Genomic DNA, 22,841 nt, shown 5'->3' with positions numbered 1-22,841 from the left:
ACACACTCTCTGTTCCTGCACTCAATCAGCCCCACAAAAAAAAAGAAAAAAAAAAGAAAATAAATAAAAAAAGGAGGCTTTTCTTTGTTCTTTGTTTAAATACAATTTCTTGTCTTTTGATTTGTGCCCATTGCCTATTGTCCTTTCACCAAATACCACTGAGACAAGTGTCAAGGCTCCCTTGAATTGTTATAAATTGGGTCTCAAAAACCAATCAGAGACGTAGATCCAATTAAAGAATTTATTAATTAAAAAGCAAGCGGGTATCAGCCAAGACAGCGCTAGACGGGCTAGGCCACTCTCCTGCTAGCCTACGGCACCGCACTCAATGGTTACAAATGACTATCTTTTACACCCCTTGGCATCCCCCTCCCTTAGCGTCCCCTCGTGGGTCTTGATTGACGTCCCCTCGGGAGTCTTGATTGGCCGTTGAGTTGTCTAGTGCTGGCGTGCTCTGTGTTGTGTGGTTGTAGTTCTCACCGTGGGGTTTGCATGGGCTCCTGGGGGGGCGGGGGGGGGGGGGGTTAGGCTGTGCTACTGCTGGGCTGCCTTGCGGGGGCTGCGTCAAGGCTAGCCTGCCTTGTGATTACTCCGGGGGGGGGGTGTGCAAAACCATTTTGCAAGCATAAGCATAACAGCTTGGTTTTAAAACAAGAACTATTTCTGTAAAAGCAGAACTTAGCAGAAGTAAAGAATTAAAACTTATTATAGCAAAAGTAAAGAATTAAAGCTTATTATTTTTTTTTCTAAATAATTCGTGAACTACACCTCTTGTAATTTATCACAGAATCTTTAAATTTAATGTACTCTTTCAACAGGACGGGAAGAGGGGCTGACAGGAACATCATGAAGTTCAACAAAAAGAACTGCACATGGGGAGGAATCCCATGCACCAGGACACACTGGGAGCCAACCTGCTGGAAAGCAGCTCCGCGAAGGACCTGAGGGCTCCGCCGGACCGTGAGTTGAACCCGAGCCATTGCTGTACCCCTGCCGGTCCTGGCCTGGTGAGGCTCAGGGACGGGATCCTCCCCGCAGCACTGGTGAGGCCACGGCCCGCGAAAGGTGTGCCGCTGTGGGCTCCCCACTACGCGAGCCACGGACACACCATGAAGAGTCCAGTGAAGAACTGCAGAGATGATGGAGGGACTGGGGCATCTCCCCTGAGGAAAAGCTGGTGGAGCTGGCATTGCTGCCTCCTAAAGGGAAGGCTTCGTAGTGTCGTCAATGTAGAGCAATATCTACCTAGGAGAGGTATGAAGGACGGAGCCAGCTTCTTCTCAGTAGTGCCCGATGACAGGACAAGAGGATATAGGTACAAAAAGAAACACAGGAGGCTCCCTCGGAACATCAGGAAACACTTTTTTATTGAGAGGCTGTCGGAGCACTGGCACAGGGTGATCAGAGAGATTATGGAGTCTGCATCATTGGAGATATTCGGGAGCTGTCTGGGCAGCCGACTGCAGGGGACCGAGGAGGAAAAGGAAGGCTGGGCAGTGAGCAAAGTCACGCTTACGCCAGCCGCGTCCTTCCCCCTGGCACCCCCGTGGCCGGTATCGGGACCGGGGCTCGAACCCGTACTCCCTGGAGGGCTCGGACGTGCGCGCCGCCACGCGACCCCGTACGGGCGGGGTCGGCGCTGCCGGGAGGGCGGAAGTGTCGCGCGCGCCGGCAGCATGGCGGCCGCGCGCTGGTGGCGGCTGTGCGGGCGCTGGCGGCCCGCGGTGGCTGGGCCCGCCCTGGGGCCAACGCGGCGCCGCCTCTGGGCCCCCGCCGCCGCTGTCCCGGCCCCACTGGGCTCCGCGCCGCCGGCTCGTGCTGCCTTCAGCGCCGGCCCGCGCTGGCACCAGCGTAGCCCCGGCGGTCTGCCGGGGGGCGACGCGCTGGAAGGAGGCGGCGAGGACAGCGGCGGCGGTGGTGGCGGCGGCGGGGCGGACGGCGGCGGGGCCGGGCCGGTCATAACGGCGTTGACGCCGCTGCTCGTCCCGGAGCATTTCCCCAACGTCCCGCTCATCGCCGTGACGCGCAACCCCGTCTTTCCGCGCTTCATCAAGATCATCGAGGTGAGCTGCCGCCGAGCCCTCGGTCCCGGGTCCGTGGCTCGGCACCGCCTGCCCGGACCGGACGGGAGCTGTCGCCATCGCGGAGTGCCGGGGCCGCGGGCGGCAGGGGCTCTGGGCTGGCTCTCAGGGCTGCCGGAGGCGGCTGAGCCCAGCGTTGCGGCCTCGGGCGGGGGTCCTGTGGTGGTATCACCCCCGGCCGTGCGGGAGTCACCAGCTGACCTGCCGCTGGCGGTGCCGCATCTCCTGGCCGTGCTCTTTGCCTTGGCAGGTTCCTTGAACCGCAGAGCAAGGTAGCCGCGGGCGTGACCTCCGCGGATGTGACCTCCACGGGCAGCCGCTGTTCGGCCTTTAGCTCGAGCTCTGTAACCGGGTCCTATCGGGATAGCGGTTTCTTTTGGGCCAGTTGAAGTTTCATAGTTATTGCGTCAGCAGCTCTGCTTCTAACAGAGAAGGTCAGCGATTCACACAAACGCTTTCGAAGTTCTCTTCTTTTCCGTGTTCTCTGATGAAGGTTAAGCAAACGTGTCCTTGTTTTGGCGCCGTGGGTTGGTGTCAGACCACCGAGACCCGTGTTGGTGAAGGCAGCAAGCTGTGAGCTGCAAAGAAAAAGCAGGAATTCGGTGTAGAGCAGTAGAGCTGTGGTGGGAGAGGATGCTAAGGGATGGGGATGGCAATCACCATTTTAGAGTGAGATCTTTTCCCTTTACACTCCACAAGGATTTTAAGAGCCATAAATTATATCACTGATGTGTGACTTGAGCTTGCAGGCCAGAAATACTTTTTCTTCCTGAAATGAAACTCATTCTGGAACAGGTACTTGTATTTTTGTGCCTCTCTGGTGTATTGCTAGTCTGATTTTGGAGTAAATATAGTACAAAATGAACCAATATTTTCGTGTTCCAGTAGTAGTATTTATTATAATGTTATTTCTACTATAATATTTTTCTGCATGCCCAAATCTAATGCATGCAGCTTCTAGTGCCTTTATAGATGTGTCAGGGGAAGGAAAAGATTATATGTTATTAAGAGCATGCATAATTTATGTATAAAAGTCGTCAATTTCAATGCACAGGTCTTCAATGTTTGACAGAATTTTTAAGTGTTCTCTCTTATCCTGTAAATTCATTGTGCTGCAATTTACCTGACAAGATCAAGTCTCTACAGTGCCTATGGAATTATTAATTTTCTTCCTGTTAATGTCTCTGACATTGGTAAGCATATTTTTGCTAAACATTGTGCAAAATTAAAATAAGTGTGCTAAGATTAGAGTAAGCTAACAGTGGTGGTATTGCTCGTGCTATTCTCTCAGAACCATGCTGGTTGTTAGCAAAGCGTTGAGTGATGCTTATGTCCATCACTTTGAAGAGCACTCAGTGGTTGGCGGGGTGGCTTCATGCAGCAGCAGAATTCACAAGGAGGTGTTTTCTTGGTCACCGAGGATTCAGCATGCTGTGATAGCCATTCCAGTGGTGCTGGAAGATCTACCAGGGACAGATCAGGTGTGTGGCATCTAGAGAGCAGAGGGGAGTAAGAAAGTAAACCAGGAAGAAATATTGGCTCAGATAGGAGCTCAGGTAGGCTCGTGGCTGTAGGAGAGGAATTGAGCAGAGGAGGCTTTGGAGAAGAGGATTTTAACTAGAGTTTGTGGGCAGAATTCAGGCAGCTGATGGGGAAGGGTGAACTAGCTCCCCATCAGGAGCAGAGAGCTGGGACTTAGAGGTAAGGAGGGGGAACAGGGATAGCAACAGAAACTTACAAGGTACTGTTCAAGTAACTCAGAGATTTCTTGCTTGTAAGACTTGAACGGATTAGGTCTAGTTCCTCCCCCCAGCCTTTGAGCTTGTTTTATCTTGACTGGGAAGTGACTTGTTCCAAATACTCAAATTTCATGTTTCTCTACTTTTTTCCCCACTTTTATATTACTGTCCTCTAATGGGGACAAGACTAGAACAATACAAGCTCTGACTTCATAATTTAGTTATAGGGTGTCATCATGCCTGGCCTTATGCCCTGGGAGTGCAAAGATTACAGAAAATCCACCTCTGATCACATACCCTGTTGTCCTAGGTGAAAAATAAGAAGCTGGTTGAGCTGCTGAGGAGGAAAGTTCGTCTTGCGCAGCCTTATGCTGGTGTTTTTCTTAAAAAGGATGACAGGTAAGTTGTTTCTCTTGATCTTTATGAAAAACACAAAAATAAGCTGTCCAGGTTGCATTTACACTAAAAGCTATCATCCTAAATTCCCTGCCTTGGATAGCATTGCAGAAATTGTGGCTGGTCTTGGACCATCTTCATGCTATGACAGTTTTTGTTGCCGCCACCAGCACTACTGGGAGCTGGAGTCTTGCTTTAGAAAAGGCTGGTGTTATTTGGGAAGGAGATGAGCTGTCCAGGTACTTGGGTGATTTAGAAAGGGGCCTCATGGTGGTAGCAGTGGGGATTAAGTGTCTTTGCCCCCAAGTCCAGTTTAAAGTTCTGCAACCAGTGACTGTTTTTTCTTTTTTAATCTGACTTGCTATTTCAAGTTTCTGAATATCTGCTCCAATTTTTTTGCTCAATAGCAATGAATCTGATGTGGTGGAGGATCTGAATGAAATATACCAAATGGGAACTTTTGTCCAGATTCATGAAATGCAGGACCTTGGAGACAAGTTGCGTATGATAGTCATGGGACACCGGAGGTTGGTTACTTTTACTTCATTGCATCTCACCAGACCTCTGTATAAACAGAGACATCCCTTATCAGTTTCACCACATATATGCATTTTTCTACACAACTTGTGTACGGCAAGTTTTTGCTTTGTTACCACACCGTATCCCAAGAGTGTCAGCATATTCCATGTACTGTAACAGCCGTGGCAGGTTAGCTGCAAAACAAAAGAGACAGTGCATGTCATTGTCATATAAACTGTAATGTGATGCAAACAAACATTCATTAAGCTGAAATTTAGCAGTTACTTTGACAAGTACAGCAAAGTTTAGTAAAGATGAAAAAAAAATCTCTGGAACTAATTCAAGCCAGTATTTTTGCTTAAAAAAAGGGGGGAGAGCAGTCCAGAACTTTAATTATGTCTTGCCTACATAATTTTGCCCCAGAACTGAATTGAAGAAAATACAATTATTGCTGAAAATCTAGTTTTAGCCATTTATGCCAGGTATTTTTAACTAAGACAGTTAAGAAATTGTATTTTTAAAAGTATCAAATATGTGTTGGTTTGATAACAAACCAGTGGGAGATCACAAGTCAAGATTGAAATTAAAAATAAGTGAAATAATACAAGGAAAAGCACTGACAAAGTCAGATACAACCTAACACCCTGTTAGGGTGGTAGTAGCAGTCCAACTGAAGTAGTCCAGTTGAAGCGGTGATCCTGTGAAGGTCTCGTCTCCTGCTGAAGATCCAGTGGTAGCTCTGGTCCTCTGGGAACCCAGTAGACAGGGCTAGCTCAGGCAGTTCCAGGGCCAGGTTATATCCACGTGGGAACACCTGGCTCCTCCCTCCTCGGCAGAGCATCTCACAATGGGATGAGATAAGTCCATGAGTCACACGGTGGGTCCCTGATGGCCCATTGCCTGTCATGCGGGGTGGGTCGTTAGCAAGTGATAATAGCTAACGGATGGCCCATTGCCTGTCATCCGGAGTGGGTGATAGCAGCTAATGGCCCACAGCTGGTGGTAATAGAATACTTAACTACATCAATATTGCAACCTAGGACAATCAAATAAGTAATTTCTGTTAGAAAGAAAAATACAAGGACAGAAACATGGTGGAAGAGAGATCCAGGCTGGGTTTTGCTTTGAAGCATGGCTTTTCCTTCCTTCCCCTCACTTTGCTTCACTTGCATTTGTTCTGGACAGCAAAGAATGAGCAGTACCATTGAAGCTGAAATTATGTGAGTTCACAAGTCACCTTTCAAATGAAGTGCTTTAGACCTTGCGCTGCATTATCAAAGCACAACCATGTTTGATTGCATTTTGGAAATAAGGAGCTACTGGTTTGGGATTACTTGGAATAGAAATATTTCTCTATAACTTGGAAGGGTTTGGTATTCCTAAGGTATAAGTTAGGAATTGGTCTTGATATTTGATTGAGACATGGAGCACTGATCAGTCATGTCCATAGGAACCACACTAGTTTGAGGAGCATTTGTAGGGAAACACATAGAAAAGGAAACTCCTATGTAAAAGCCAAAATAATGAAACATGGTGTCTTGCAAACATAGGTCCTCTCCATTCTAATTTTTAGCTTGTTCAAAATACAATGTAGACTCTCCTTTTCATGCTGAAGAGCTGAAATCACATGTAACAGGGGGATTGATTGTTGCTGATTTCTTTTGGCTTTCAGGATTCGTATAAACAAACAGCTAGAGGTTGAGCCTGAGGAGCCTGAGAACAAACAAAAAATTAGAAGGAAACAAAAGCGCTCTAAGAAAGAGGCTGAAGAGGAGCCTGGAGCAAAGGACCAAGCTGTGGAATTGGTTCTAGATCCTGTAGCTGCTTCTTCACAGGAAGTTCTCATGGTAGAAGTAGAGAATGTGGTTCATGAAGATTTTCAGATCACAGAAGAGGTTAAGGTAAGTGAATTAGTTAGACAAGCCTGGACTTGTCCTGTAGAATTGCACCTACACTTCTTGCTCAAAAGGAAGAATTCTAAGATCAGACTCTAATTTCAGGCTGCAGAAACCAGTTCCTTCTTCTTACAGTCACTGCAAAGGGGATTATATGAAAATAATGAATTTTCATTACAGCAGCTCTGTCAGTTCCTTAGAACTGGTGACTTCAGAAAGTTGCTGAATGAAGAGGCTGGACTGTGCTTAAATCTGTGTGATGACCTCTATCAAATTGAGTGTTTGTTCAGTGTTCAGTGTTCAACCTGATCATATCTTCTGGCCAAGAGCCAGTCAAGTTCTGTCCATGCAGAAAGCCAGCCTATAGGCCATGTTGCCTTTCCTGTGAGCAGGAACTGCCCCAGCACCAAAAACCATCACAGCCCACCACTGTAATGAGTGGCCGGGGTCTGGGGAATATCATATTTGTACTGAGGTCTTGCCTCTCCTTTTCCATTCTTTTGGTGATTAAATTTTTGTTGTGTTTGTAGGCACTTACTGCAGAAATTGTTAAAACAATCCGGGACATCATTGCCTTGAACCCCTTGTACAGGTATGCCTTTCCCATGATGCCCTGCTTTGGGAGCAGCATGTTCTCAGGTTGGAGCACGCTGAAATTCTCTATACCATTTGCCTTTCTGCTGTAATGAAGTAGAGATATTTGCTGAATTGTCACCTAGAATTTTGGTTTGGGATGTAAGCTTTATCATCCATTGTTGGAAACAAGGAAAATTTTGAAAACCTGATATGCAATTTAGAAGCAAGGTAGAACTATTAAGTCCTAAGGCAGGTGATCTGGGTCTAAGTGAAGCCCACTGCAATAAGTGTCATGACCTGATCCAGTCTTAGCAGCAGGATAAAAATTTTGGAGTACTGGCACAAAAAATCCTACACAACTGTTTGGAGAGCATTTCAGATATTTAGTTTTATATATCGGTAATCGTTCCTCTAATCAAGTGGTTTATATGTTTGTTACTGAGTATTGATATAGTTGAATTTCAAAAAAAATAGTTACGTTGCTCTAAAACTGAGCTGTGTTTCATTTTGTTGCACTATCATAACAAGTAAATAAGGATACTCCATTTTGAATGTAAGTTTACAGAGCATTTTGGGGATTTTTACCCTTTTTTTTTCAGAGAGTCTGTTCTTCAGATGATGCAGGCTGGACAGCGTGTGGTAGATAACCCTATCTATCTGAGTGACATGGGTGCAGCTCTAACAGGGGCAGAGTCACACGAACTTCAAGACATCTTGGAAGAAACCAGTGTAAGATGAAGTTTTTAACTCAAGCGATGCAAATGGAATCAGTACATCTCTTGTATGTCATGGTTTCTTTACCAGCTTCAGTACAGAAGAGACTTCAGTGCTACTTGTGATGATATGTTAATATCAGTGATTAGATTCCTGTTGAAGGATATAGTAGATCATTAATACTGATTTACTCTCAATAGATAAGAGTGCTCTGCATCTTTGGTGGCATATAATTTTGTTTACATGCTGTTGAGTTGCTACATGAGTTTGTCTTTCCTCAGTGAGTTTGTCTTTCCTCATTTACAGGTGCTGGAAGGCTCTTCCAGACAATCTGTTGGAGTTTTTTATTCTGCCTTTCTCACTGGGAGGGAGAAAGTATATGTATATATATACGTGTTACTTTACAAGGGTATGGTGTCTCAAAACTCATTTTGTGTCTATTTTTTTCAGATTCCCAAACGGCTTTACAAAGCTCTTTCCCTTCTGAAAAAGGAATATGAGCTGAGCAAACTTCAGCAGCGTCTTGGCAGAGAGGTAAGTTTCTGGAGTAACAACTACTTTGTATTTATATCATGTCCACCACTGTTATGCTTAATGTGGCAAGGCAACAGTGCATGCTCTAAAGGGACATTATTTAGATTTAAGGTTTTCTCTTCTGTTAGAAATGTGTTTTTTCATGCACATGGTGGAAGTAACAAAACATGAGGCTACGACATCTGCTGTTAAATTGTGTCCAAGTTGTAATTTCATGCAAGCAGCTAAATCTAGAGGACTGTAGTTTACCAAATCTAGAGGTCTGCAGTTTATCTGTCTGGCAATATACAGCATCATACTGTATTAAGCACGTAACAGTGTAAATAGTGCAATGTTACTTTGAAAGACCCTCTGATAATGCTTGTAAACTGCAGTAGTTCCTGTCTGTTGTAAGATTTAATCAGAATACGGTAACTGCATCTAACTGGTAATGAAGTATATGAAGTACAAATACTACAAATACTGGAGTATACTGAGTCATATTTTGTTTGTTTTGTTAACTCCCAGTAACTGGGGCTTTTAGAATTCATGTTATGTGCAAAATGCTTTTGGACTGGGGTTGGAATTGTTGGAGACTTCTTAAGCAAATTGAACAGATGCAGTCTGTGGGACCAGATGTGCATCCAAGGATGCTGAGAGGGCTTATCAATGTCATTATTTTGTTTTTTCACTCACCTTTAAAGCACTGTGGTCATGGGAGAGGTTTCTGGGAATCAGAGCAAGGTAAATGCCATGCTTATCTCCAAGAAGGAGAATGAGGGAGACTGTAGGCTTATCAGCCTGCCCCCAGTCCCTGGGAGGATTATGGGGAAAATTCTCCTGTAAGTCCTGTACAGGCAAATGACGAAGGACATGATTTGGAGCAGTGAGAAGGAATTTTCCAAAAGCAAATTGCCTAATTGTCTTGCCTTACAAGAAGGCCCAGAGCACAAAAAGGAAACATGGTTTAGTGGTGGGCTTGGCAGTGCTGGGTTAATGGTTACCTAAATGATTCTATGATTCTAGCAATGACTATTGTATACCGTGACATTTGCATGTCCTTTGTTGGGGTCAACCATAATAGTATTCTGACCAAACTGGGATGTTACAGACTGGAAGTATGTAGTACAAGGTCAGTGAAAAAATTGCCTAGATTAATGGGCAGAAAAGGGTGTGGTCAACATAGTAAAGTCTAACTTCAGCCACCTGTGAGTGTTGTCCCCTCAGGGAGTCAGTGAGAACCTCCTTAAGTTCTGTGGAGAAATTCATAGTCCCAGACCAGGCCTGGAATAACCAGGATAGAAAATAGCTCTACAGAAAAGGACTTTGAAGCCCTGATGTGCAAGAAGCTCACCATGAATTAGCAGACTGTCCTTGTGGCAGGGAAGGCCAACTGCATACTGGGCTCCAGTTTTCCTGTGTAGGCAGCAGGTAGAGAAGTGGTTAGCCCTCTCTGGTACTAAGGAGGTTACATCTGTCTTAGTCTTCCCGGCTTTTGGTCTCCCCAGCACAAACAAAGCATTGAAGCACTGAATCATAGCCAGTGAAGGCCACCAAGATATGGAACGTGCTGGAGAATGTTGTTAAGTCACTTGTGTTAGAATATGCTGCAGATGAGTTCCAAGTAGTATTCTCAGTTGCTGGGAACATCATAATTGAGAAGTATTTGGAAGCATTTGATGTTAGATGGGCTGTACCAGGAACACATTAGTCACTGTATTTGTTGCTTTGTCCAGGTTGAGGAGAAGATCAAGCAAACACATCGCAAGTATCTTCTTCAGGAGCAGTTGAAGATCATTAAGAAAGAACTAGGTCTGGAAAAAGAGGACAAGGATGCTATAGAAGAGAAATTCCGTGAGCGACTAAAGGAGCTGGTAGTGCCAAAACATGTCATGGATGTGATTGATGAAGAGTTGAACAAGTTGGGCCTGTTGGATAATCACTCCTCAGAATTCAAGTGAGTGCATGGCCATGCCATGCTTCAGGGTTTGTTGGGAGAATGACACATCAATACAGTTCTGTGAAGCACTTACCTTAGTTTCTCTTCTCTTCCTTTGTTATCCTCGTTTTTTCTACTTGTAGAGTATCATCATATTATAGGATTTTTCTCCAAATTGCCTATGTTTACTTATGTAGTCTACCTCTTTTGATTATTTTAGGTCTTCTGTCTTCTCTTGCAGTCTGATACTAGAGATGCAAAATGTGCAGTTAGTTCCTTACGAAGTGTGCGATGATTCTTTTTCTGCCCTCAGTTTTGGCTCTTCTTCCTTGTACTTGTTGTTTTCAATAGATGTGAGAAAAGAGAAGCTAGTTGCTAATACATGGCATTGGCTAAGCTACCTGAGGTGGTCCTTCAGTTGGGGAAGGGGTGGAATTGCTAAGCAGTGAACAGTTTATACATGCTCTGTGACGTGAATTGTCAGAAACTGAGGTTGAATTGAACATTTGTTGTCTATTGAGTCAGAGTGTGCTATATAATACAGCAGTTGGTGGATTCATCAGCTCTTTTAATGTTCTGGGTCTCTGCTTTTAAAGAGTAAAAAATTGTGTTTGAGGACAAACATACCTTTGGATGAGCAGTGTCTTGGTAATCATAGAAAAGACATACTGGGCTTCACAGTCAGCACTAGTACCTTTCACTTTCCTACGTAGGTGTAACAGTGGTTGCAAGTTTGCAAAGGAAGTACTTGGGAGAAAAAAGCCAAAGCTCTGATGATGTGGCAATTGCCATTGGGTGAATTCTGGGCCCAGACAGCTGAGCTGTGCTTCCCTGTGTCCATGGCTGTGCACAACTTGCTAGTTACTGCATTGTGCAGCCCTCCCTGTACACTTGAGTTCCTGATCTAAGTGTGTAGTTTTAGAACAGTGAGTGGTGCTTTGACACACCTGCGTTCTCTTCAGGTTATATATTCTGATTATCTCTACTGTTCACTTCCATACTGACATCATTATCCCAGTCTTAAATCTTTTCTCTGTGGTGTTATACATCCAGGAGATTTTCCTTGCTTCTGAGCCCGGAATCTTTCATCTCTAACATGCCTCAGTTTACTTTGGAGACAGAAAACTTTTTCTGATATTAAGTTTCGTGAACCAATTCGAGAATTCACGTGGTGCAGAGCGTACAAGTTCCTTTTCGGACAGGAGCCAGCCCACACCAAAACAATTATTCAGGGAATTTGTGTGCAGAAATTTAAGTCTTTTCATGGTATATTGGAGGTTCTGTTTCAGAAAAGCAAAAGCTGTGAAAAATGCTTTGGTTTTTTTGTGGGGAAAGGGACAAGGGATTGAAGACTGTGACAAAAGGTTAGCAGTGAGTGCCCAGATAGTGATGTTCTTTTCATAGCCTCACTTTCACAAGTAGTTTATATCGTACTTGTTCTGGATGAGGTTGTTTTGGAAGGTGGTGGAGGAAGACATGAGTGATTGTCAAATCACTCTCATTTGTGTGTTTCTGTCAGTGTTACACGGAATTATTTGGACTGGCTGACATCCATCCCATGGGGTAAGTGTAGCGAGGAGAACCTGGAGCTGGCCAGAGCCCAAGCCGTTCTGGAAGAGGATCACTATGGAATGGATGACGTCAAGAAGCGAATTCTGGTAAGGCAGGAGTAGGCAGTGTGTCCCACTTCACATTCCGCTTAACATCAGGCATTTTGGATGTATTTCAGATTGTAGTCTCCATTAAATTGGTGTTAATTCATGCATCAAACAAAAAGCTACATGAAAGACGCAGATGTTCTGGTGATCAATTAATGTGTTTAATTACTTGTGGCAAAGAAGGTCACATTCTCATTTCAAACCACAGTATACTGGTTTGCATTTAATGCTGGGGAAGTAAATGTCCAAGGGAAGCAGCCTCTGGATTTTCTTCCCCACTTGCACTGTCATTTCTTCATTGTACGTGTATAACCAGTTGAGACTTCGGTCCTGAACTGTGATCTTTTGATTCCTCAACTGTTCAGTGTTATTTGAGGGTTGTCTGGTATAGCAGTGTGAAATGAAGCGAGCTTAACTTAGCACATGGGGAGTGGTACAGTAGGAGATGCTCACATGTAGCTTGAGAGACTCAAGTGAGAACAAGGGAAGCTGGGAGAAGAACTAGAACTCTCCTCACTCCATGGCAGTGGAGAGAGAGAGAGTGCATCTTCTGGTGAGCTAATACAGAGCACAGAACCTGGGGACAACCAAGTATGTAAATAACTAGAGGGAAAACAGGTGCATCAGTATCCTGACTTAGCTTCTTCCCTTGCCCTCCCCAAATCCTTTGAGGACCAGTTTTGTGTAGGATGCTTGTTTTGTAATCATTGCTTGACCTGATAGCAAATGTGTTTTGGTGTTGCTGACATTCACTTTGTTCACTGCTGGTGCTTTATCTGTTCTACAGGAATTTATTGCAGTCAGCCAGCTGCGAGGATCCACCCAGGGGAAGATTCTGTGTTTTTATGGTCCCCCTGGAGTCGGCAAAACCAGTATTGCCCGCTCCATTGCCAGAGCCCTAAACAGAGAGTACTTCCGCTTCAGTGTTGGAGGAATGACCGATGTAGCAGAAATAAAAGGACACAGGTCAGAGTAACGTGAGCAGTTTCTCTATTCAGCAGTTTTTACTAATGTTGTCAAAATAGAACCCTAACTGAAGTTGGACAATGTGTTTAATTTTCATCTCTGTTCTGACAGCCCTTGCTGACAGGAGTTGAGTTACAGAAAGAGGTGAAAAAGATAGCAAAGGGTGGAGTTTGGAACATTTGTGTTTTTAAGTGTAGTTGCTCCCTGTTTCTTGTGTATTCTCAGCTTTGAAAAGCTGAGTGAGCTACTCAAAACCATTGAACTGATGCCAAATGCTAATACATGCTAGTCTGTAAATGTCAGAACTAGAGAATGGTGACAGTTTGAACAGGGTCATTCACACATGTGGTCAGGTGTGATTGAGACTTGTTTTCTGAATAATCAGAGTAGAGGTGTGGCATGAGGAAAACTTGGAAACAAGAATATTCATGGGGAGAAGAAGTGAATAAAAAATCAGTAGATCTTACCCTTCCATATGTTTATTTTCCTTCCACATACACAAAATCCTAGATTTGCTGGAGTTGAAAGTCACCTCTGGAGATCATCTAGACCACTGCCCTGGTAAAGCAGGTTCAGCTACAGCAGGTTGCACAGGATGGCATCCAGACAAGTTGTCTCAAGAATGTCTCCAGAGAAACAGATCCCACAGCCTCTCTGGGCAGCCTTTTCTGGGGCTCTGCCTCCCTCAAAGTACAGAAGTTTTCCCTCATATTCAGGTGGAACTTCGGTGTTTCAGTTTGTGCCCATTGCCCTGTGTCCTGTCACTGAGCACCACTGGACAGAGTCTGGCCCTGTTCTCTTGACACCCACCCTTCAGATATTTGTACACATTCATAAGATCCCTTTTCAGTCATCTGTTCTCCAGGCTAAACAGGCCCAGCTCCCTCAGCCTTTCCCATGGGCGATGCTCTTCTCCCCTCATCATCTTCATAGCCCTCCACTGGACCCTCCCCAGCAGTTCTTGTCTGTCTTGAACTGGGAAGTCGAGAACTGGACATGACATTCCAGATGTAGCCTCACCAGAGCAGAGGAGAGGATCTGCATCTGAACATAAAACCAGCAGTGTTTTCAAACCAGTAAGCATAGCCATTCTTCAGAGTAAATTAAACCTGCAAGGCTTTGCCCTACACAGAAGCAGAGAGGAATATTTCCCATGCTTTTCATATGTTCTCTGTTCTGTGCCTCTTGGCATTCACTCCGTTGTTACCCTGTTCCTCTGCTTCTGCATGTTTCTGGATACCAGAAACAATCTCTAGCAGAAAGATAATGTTTTGCTATTAACAGTTTGTTACTTCAGTGTCTTTTGATTTATACTGGTGGTTTTGTCCCTGTCAAGTGAGGAAGTGAAATGTTACCTTTTCTAACATTTCTTACCCAAAACCCATCAAAACTCAAAGATCTCTGCCTTACCTCTTTGCTTTCCTCTAATTGAAAAGTGGTTAAAACTAAAGATAAAAACTGTAGTCCCAGGAGTATTTTGCAGAATTCGTGTCAGTTCTTTACTAGAAACAGACTAGGTGGGTCTTCGTTCTTATTATGGTGATTGAGAATGCTTTTGATGTTGAAGAAACAAAGACTTGTTTCCCAGCAGGATATACTTGTTCTGTCAGCTGCGTCATGTATGCTCTGATGTGTGCTGTACTTTGCAATGGTACCCTAAATACGATCTCTGGTAAAACAGGAGGACGTATGTTGGAGCAATGCCAGGAAAAATCATCCAGTGTCTGAAGAAGACCAAGACAGAGAATCCACTTATACTGATTGATGAGGTGAAGTATTTGGTCTTCCTTCTAGGTTTTGCTCTTGTATCAATTCTTGATCCCAGTTGGAAAGGTGAAGCAGTAAAAAATCCTAAATCTCCTAAAAATCCCCGGTTCTTTCTGTTTAAATGAGGCTGGGCACTCAGGGTCTCTGGGTGATACTGATGCCTTAGACACTTTGTTTTCTCTCCTTATAACAGATTTCAACTGTAACATTTTAGTTGTATCCTTCTGATTAAATTATAGCTGTTTGGATCCTAATGGACCTGGCTGGATATTCAGAGGTTTCTGTAGCTCTTGTGATTCCTATGCAGGTGTGGGCACATCACTGTGCACAAATCCACTATTGCCTGTGGATTTTGCCTCTATTAGCAAGAGTCACTCTCTCAGTAGGTCTAAAGCAGAACTATAAGGAACAAGATGCTTACAGTCAATTTGTGGTCTGGTTTGAGAATAAATGAGTCACAGCTACCAGCCTATTGCTATGTGGAAAAGCAAATAAGGACAGGATATAACAGCAGGGGTTCAGAACAGGCTGACAGTCTTTCTGGCCTCCTTGTGTACCATACCTGGGAAGGACCAACAGCAGATGTCTTGGGGATGGTATGAGGGACCAGTAAACTGCCATCTGTTGCTGTGTGATGTAACCAATGAGTATCTTGATTTGAAAGGTAATGGAACCTGTAGGTTATAACACTTGAGTGGTGTTAGCCAGAAACCCTGGTTTGGCTGTAGCAGCAAATTTCATTAAGTCCATCCAGTTAACACTACTACTAAGGGAGAAGAAGCAGTGGAGGGGGAAGCCCTGTCCATATCCTCAGAAGGAGAGTTCGCAGTGCTGGAAGAGTCAACGACCTTGGCGATGGTCCTGCGCAGCTGGCACTAGTGGCCCTGCATGAGCCACTAGACTTCAAGAAGTTCCCACGTGCCTCAATCAACTTAAGACTGTGACAACAGCACAGGTCACTAATCAGGCTCTGCTTGAATGGCTGTGTGTATGCACTTTGCACCTTGGGAAGAGTAAGGAGAGTGTCCGAGTTTACATATCAGGGAAGCGGTCTAAGCTAGCACTCTGTAATCCTCCCACTGTGGAGTAAGTGTTCTGGGCTGTGCCTATAGCTTATCTCAGTTTAATGAGCAGTATCCCACTAGTAGTAGTGCTTTTTATTGTGTGCACATTGCCTGAGACTTCATAGTACTTTTCTGCAACACTCAAAAGTCCTATGTCTTGTCAGGTGTGTCATGTGCTTACACAGGAAGATAGTGGGGACTTGGGTGAATGCACAGAAAAGTGGTAGACTGGTACTGGATATTAATGAACACTCATGAAGATTTTCAGATGGAGCCTTGAAAAAGATCTTGTTTGAGAAATTATTGTGGTGGGAAACTTAGCATTAAGGGTTTTTTTTTCCCCACAGGTGGATAAAATAGGAAGGGGCTATCAAGGGGATCCATCCTCAGCTCTTCTAGAGTTATTGGATCCAGAACAGAACTCTAACTTCTTGGATCATTATCTTGATGTTCCTGTGGATTTATCAAAGGTATTTCTCTCTTCTGCAGAGGTTGTAGAGTCAGCATGTATGAATGTGTATCAATGCAGAGATTTCCTATCCATGAAAAGATACTGACATTTTAATTGGTTGAAAAGTCAGATGGAACATAAATGGTATACAGCTGTCTCTGCAGGAATTGACTTCAACTGAATTGTGTGTGCATGAAAGAACATGATCGCCAGCGTATGTCTTGTAGACCTAACTCCCTGTAGAGCCAGGGACAAACAGATGTGTGGTCTCCAGTAGAAAAGGCAAGAGTTTTCATAATGATTGGCAGAGCTGCTGTCAAGGGAGGTAGCCTAATGCTGCTATGAAGCTTTTGAAATTGGTCATCTTCACATACTATTGCACTTTCTGTGCAGCGGACATTAATTGTAGAATTGACATACTGGGAATAGGTATAGATAATTGAGTTATTCTGTGCTAATTTCCTAGAGGGTAGAAAGAACTTATGAGTGAGATTTAATCTCCCGTTTTCTGGTCCCTATCAAACCATTCTGATTTCCCACTTTGCACATTGTGTATTTCTAAACATTTATTTTGGGAGTAGGGAACATGCTATTACATAGGTCTAAAATCCAAAACTTCTAATAAAAATTAATTCCACAGAGAAGGTGATCTTGCTCTAGCCATTCAGACAGAGAAACACAGAACTTAAGAACTAGTACTTGGAGTAAAGCAGCAGGTAAATGAAAGCATTTAATAGGATCTTGTAATGCTTTCAGGTACTTTTTATTTGTACTGCCAATGTAACAGAGACCATTCCAGAGCCACTGCGGGATAGAATGGAAGTGATCAATGTGTCAGGATATGTAGCAGAAGAGAAACTTGCAATTGCAGAGGTAAGAGAAATCACTGTTGTGCTTTATGTGAATTATGTCTGATAAATTTGTTTTGCAGATTCAGGCTTACATATTTCCATCCAACTGTGTCCAAAAAAATTTGGCACATGGTATTTTGGACAGAGTTCTTTTGATTTGAACACAGAGTTAAAGTAATTCCAGTGTTCTATAGGCTGTGGACACGCGAAAGCAGCATTGAGCTAACAGCAGAAGTTTGAGTGAATTTGAACCACCAGGCTTTTGTCAAAATACTAAGAGAAGGATGTGGGGGTTTATTTGTTCCAGAGATACTTGGTCCCTCAAGCGCGAGTGCTGTGTGGCTTGGATGAAAACAAAGCCAAAATCACATCAGATGTCCTGACTGTTCTCATCAAGCAATACTGCAGAGAGAGTGGCGTGAGGAATCTGCAGAAACAAGTAGAAAAGGTGAGGGAAAGTTATATGTAACTGTGACCACTGTGCATCAGCCTTCTCAGCTTTTTCTACAGAAATAAATCACTATCTCACCCAGGTATTGAGGAAATCTGCCTATAAAATTGTGAGTGGAGAAGCAGAGACTGTCCAAGTAACACCCGAAAACCTGCAGGACTTTGTAGGAAAGCCCATCTTCACTGTGGATCGCATGTATGAAACCACTCCCCCAGGAGTGGTGATGGGTCTGGCCTGGACAGCTATGGGTGAGACAAAATGAATTTTGGGTTAATGTCTACATTTCTGTATAATTTTCAAAAATTGAATATGATAGTCAAACAGAACTGAGTCCAGTGATGTTCTGGTACTGGCACCAGTAAAAGGAACTTCCTTTGGCCTTTGGATCATAAGTACTACATCCTTGAAGAAGGGAGCCTTTCTTGTAACAGGCTCATCTTAGCTTCAGGCCAGCGTGTTTTCTCCTGAAGCTCTATATCCCATACAAATGATATACATTTGTCATATATGACATAATTCAGAGAGGACAAGACCTGCTCTGCTTCCTTAACCAGCAGCAGGAGGGTGCCACTGTCACACACGGCACAGCTGAGAAATGCTGTATCTTGTCAGTGATGTGTAACACTGACTTGACTTTTGATGTTGAAGGCAGTTACAGGTGTTCCAGCACTCTGTGGGGTGGGTGCAGTTGGCTGCTTACTGTTCATTGGATTACTCCCCTAGTAACTTGAGGTCTCATGTGCACTGTAGGATGGAAATACAACACACAGCAAAGGAGATGATCTCTGCATACTCAAATTGACCTTAGGTAGAATTAAAATAGTTAAGAGGAAAATTACCAGTATGGTGGAAATAAATAGATACCTGGCACTGGAGAGCTGAAGTGCCTAGAAGTGTTTTATGATACGAACTCAGCTTACTCTCTGAAAACAAAGAACCTGAAATCATTAAAAGGTCTTGATTATTTCCATTAAATAGGGATTACATCTGTGTTCATTGAAGGTGAAATCCAAAAAAGCAGTGAATGGAGACTGTTGAGATTTCTAGCTGGCCTTCCTGAAGGTATTTGGGGAACAGGTTTCAGCTGCTCTCTACCCAAGAGCTAGCGTCTCATCAGAGAGCATCAATTCCAAATGCCTGACATAGCTTCTGCATCACCAAAACCTTCTGGTTTGATTTTCCTTTCAGTTTTTTTTCAGATGTTGTTCTTTTCTTTCTTAGGAGGTTCCACTCTGTTTATTGAAACATCCCTGAGGCGACCCAAAGACAAGGAGAACAAGGATGGGTCTCTTGAAGTAACAGGGCAACTGGGAGATGTAATGAAAGAGAGTGCCAAAATTGCATACACATTTGCAAGAGCATTTCTGATGCAGAAGGACCCCAACAATGACTTTCTTATATCTTCTCATATCCACTTGCATGTGCCAGAGGTAAACTGAAGCAGAATTCACAGAGCATGCACAGCAGCCAGGCTGGTTTGCTCCCCTAGACGTAAAGCTGGAAGGCACTTCATTTGTCCATATATTGTGCACAATGCCCTCTTCTAGCAGTAAAACCCAGGAATGAAGATATTTTCTTCAGGTTCCTGTGATGGTCTTCTTATGAGCCATATTTCCATTCCTTTCTACAGCAAGCACTTGGCAAGAATACAGGGGCTTGGGTAATTTTCTGAGGAAGCCTAAGCTTTTGTTATAGCTGTTGGCCCTGTTATGCAGGTGGAGAAACCATGACATAGAGATAAGAGATTTGGATAAAATGCTTATATGAATTTACAAGGACACCAAAGTTTAGGTCTCTGTGTTACCAGGCCTCCTTAAAGGCTTCAAGTCATTTACACATAATTGAAAATACTACTGCTGATCTCTGTGCCATGGTTCCTAGTCCATGTAATGGCAGTGATTGCATTTGTCCAATATTTAGGGCTGAAAATAAATGCACACGGTGCTAAGAGGGGCTCACATGCTGTGTAACAACCTTTGGGCAGGTGCTTTACTGAAGACACATTTTGTACTGTGATTGTGCCCAAGCTTTCCTTCTGGACTACTGAGTGCTCTGTGTGCAGTGTCCTTGTTGCAGCTTGCTCTGTGTCTGTCCAGCTACAGCATTGTTGTCTGTGAATTCATTTCCTGAAAGATGAGAAAACAGCAGACATTACCTCTGTCTCTACTCCCTCTCAAACATTGATTTTCTCTGCTCTTATGTCAGAGGTTTGATCTCAGATAAATCCAAACTGGCAGTAGTTCAGGCCTGGATTTTGTGGGACTTTATATACCGATCTTTTCTGCCTTGAATGATTTTCGATATTGTCCTCCACTACTTTGTGACTCTTGACACTCTCCCCTTGTGATGTTGACTTCTGTTCCTTGTTTCCATGGTTGGCTTAGGCCTAAAAAAGTGCTTCAAAGTGTTTGTGTTTTTTCTCACTGATGTTGCTTATTCAAAGACCTGAGCCCAATGAGTGTGGTGGTGGCATCAGGCCAGAAACCACATTGTGGACTCATGCATTATTCCTCATGAGTAAGGTGAGGAATGTCACAGTTGTTAATAAATCAGCCAGTTCAAATAGCATGATTCCATCAGTCACATGTATGCAAAAACCTTTATGAGGTTTCATGAAATAGGGACAATGTTAAAACAAGGACGGGTATTGTCTAGCTATGCTGCTCCTTGAATGAGCAGGGGGTTTGTGCTTTCTTTTTTTAAACAGGGAGCAACCCCAAAGGATGGACCAAGTGCAGGATGTACCATAGTAACAGCTCTGCTGTCGCTGGCCATGAATTGCCCAGTGAGGCAGAACGTAGCAATGACTGGAGAGGTGTCATTGACTGGAAAAATTCTTCCTGTTGGTGGAATCAAGGAGAAGACTATAGCGGTAAGAGCTCTTCTGTTGTCTCTGTGCATCATCCATGGGAGAGAGCCTTGGCTAGGCTCAGTGGGGACAGGGACAGCCAGAGCGGTAGCTTCTTAAACTGGAAGAGGCAGTATAAGGCAACTTATACATGGGCTGGAAAATCCTGCAGGGGAACATGGGTATCTTGGCTGTGTCTCTGGCTATGAGGAAAGGGATGGGACCCCAGGCTTTGTTCCAGGGCAGCTGTGTTGTTCTAGTTCAATTCCACCTAGACTGGCAGAATTGAAGGTGACTGACAGCTTTAACTGGCTGTCTGCGCTGTCGGACTGGCACAGTTCAATCACCTGTGCTGTGCTGAATTGTCTGTTTAAGGAGGGCATCCAGTGGAGATTTGACAGCATCTCTGAAATCAAGGCTCTGTTCCCCAGTTCCAGTGTGAATTTGTCTGACATTTCTTACAGATGTCTGTTTTAGATAAAAGGAACTTAGTGTCTTGTATTTTTGGTTTCAACCTTTTGCAGTTTTCAGAATTCCTTTCCAAGCGTTCAATCTCCCTTCTTTTCACCTGCACAATTCTGGCCTACATACGCCTTGCACCACACACATTTTTCTGTCAAGAATGTTACCAGGTATTCCTCTGTTGAGCTGGGGCTCCACATCAGTGTTCTGTCCCCAGATATGTTTGGGCTACAGTCTTGTGCAGTGTGATTTCTTTTCCTAGTATGACTTAAAAATGAGTAATTGTTTGTAGCAGTCAGTACAGGACTAACATGCTAGGGCACAGATTGGCTGCACTTAGAGGAGTGTGACTGGCCACAGGCCTAAATGCAGGATCACCCCTAAAGTAATGGGTACAAAGCTGTCCCAGGAGAAGCAGTTCTGCTTTCTGTGCTCCTTCCAGAGAAGATGTCCCTATCAAAAGGTTCTGTAGAATTATGCTAAGGGTTTTGATAGGGTAGGTTGGTCTAATAAGCTGTTTCTAGCTCTTGCTTTCATCCTGGGCTTTATCCTTTACCCAAGCTGGAAGACACTCAAAACTCTGTGAAACAATATGACTGTTCTAAACAATCTCCCAGGCTGCTGACATAGTCCAACTAAAATGCCTCTCCTTCACCTGTCCCTGCAGCTGACATGGCACTGGAGATTATGTTTTGGGGCTTATGGGGGGATCTAGAACATGCTTCACCCTGGTGGTATCTGTCAGGAATGCCCTTGGTGCTCTCCAAAGAAGAGGGTAAAGCTGGATCATGCTCCTAAGTAATTGTTTTTGCTTTCAGAAATGGGGAAGGGTGTTTCTGGTACATGGAAGGATTCCTAGGACTCAACAGAGAGGCCAACTTTGTTCTCCCCACAGGCGAAGAGGGCAGGTGTTACCTGCATCATTCTGCCATCAGAAAACAAAAAGGATTATTATGACCTTGCTGGATTCATTACAGAAGGACTGGAAGTACATTTTGTGGAGCACTACAAAGAGGTATTTGATATAGCGTTTTCACAGCTGGATCTTGCTGGAGGATGACACCCCATGCCCCAATGGCTGGAAGGTGGTCTGCCCCTAAGCACTCGGTCCCTGCCTAGAGATGGGTGACCAGGGGCAATCCTGAAGTGGGACATGGAGCTATTGCTGCTGCGCAGCTGCTGAAATGAATTATGGCTCTGCTAGAATAAAGTATTTCTCACTCTTTAATACTGAATTATGATCTACAATAAAAGATTTCCAATTTTACCAAAGGAATGGGAGCATTATCAGCCAGCAGCAGTGGGGCTAGTCTGGTCTCTTCTCATTGAAGAAGTTTCAGCTATTTCACTGTAAATTTCAATATGGCTTGTGGAAAAGGACTGAACAGTACACCCAGAGCTGGGCTGATGTACAGCTGTTATTCCTGATGTGGTGGAAGGCAAGTAGTTTTCAGAATCTCCCTCTGCTTAGAAGGCTGGGCTAGTCTGAAAGGACAGTGAAATCCTAGGATAGTTCTACAGAGCTGGTACATTTAACTAGCAAAGGGACATGGTTCTCCAGGTTCAGTCACCAGGTCAATACCACCAGAAAGAACTCCAGGCTTAAAGGGAGCAGATCAGGGCCAAAGAGACACGTGCTCATTGACAGCAGTCAGCACTGTGCTGCACCATAAATGGCTTGTGCCTCTGCAACAGCTGTTACCATATTCAGGAAGTGAGAAAAGGAATTAAATATCTTGACATGACTGCTGTACCTCAGTAAACACAGGCTTGGGGGCCAGAGAACTTGAATACTTCATCTTCCAATGAACTCTTAAGGAAAAGAAATTTAAAAAGGGAAAGAGTAGTAGCATGAAGTCTAGTTGTAAAGTATTTCCTCAGCCAAGAAGAACAGCCCTCGTCATCTCACAGCAAGGGAGTCCTTAGGGGAAAATAAAGAATCCAGCTGCTG

General features: G+C 44.1%; 1 protein-coding gene across 2 annotated transcripts; it reads left to right on the top strand.

Annotated features, from left to right (window-relative positions):
• Positions 1-1,661: 1,661 nt before the first annotated feature.
• LONP1 (lon peptidase 1, mitochondrial) lies at positions 1,662-22,162 on the top strand. Of its 2 annotated transcripts, XM_085040802.1 has the most exons (18): positions 1,662-2,063; positions 4,131-4,219; positions 4,624-4,743; positions 6,408-6,636; positions 7,161-7,222; positions 7,806-7,935; positions 8,371-8,454; positions 10,170-10,390; positions 11,892-12,030; positions 12,818-12,996; positions 14,678-14,765; positions 16,175-16,297; positions 17,035-17,151; positions 17,437-17,577; positions 17,663-17,828; positions 18,802-19,010; positions 20,288-20,452; positions 21,786-22,162. In XM_085040802.1, the coding sequence occupies exons 1-18, from the start codon at positions 1,677-1,679 to the stop codon at positions 21,948-21,950; spliced, it is 2,814 nt and encodes a 937-aa protein (XP_084896928.1). In that variant the 5' UTR covers positions 1,662-1,676; the 3' UTR covers positions 21,951-22,162. The 2 variants fall into 2 exon arrangements, with proteins under 2 accessions (XP_084896928.1, XP_084896929.1); XM_085040803.1 differs by lacking the exon at positions 4,624-4,743.
• Positions 22,163-22,841: the final 679 nt, after the last annotated feature.

The sequence above is a fragment of the Lichenostomus cassidix genome, chromosome 28 (assembly GCF_008360975.1).
Source record: "Lichenostomus cassidix isolate B80296 chromosome 28, HeHo_3.0, whole genome shotgun sequence".
Classification (NCBI taxonomy): Eukaryota; Metazoa; Chordata; class Aves; order Passeriformes; family Meliphagidae; genus Lichenostomus; species Lichenostomus cassidix.
The sequence above is the reverse complement of the archived record's forward strand: the minus strand, read 5'-3'. Positions and strand labels throughout refer to the sequence as shown.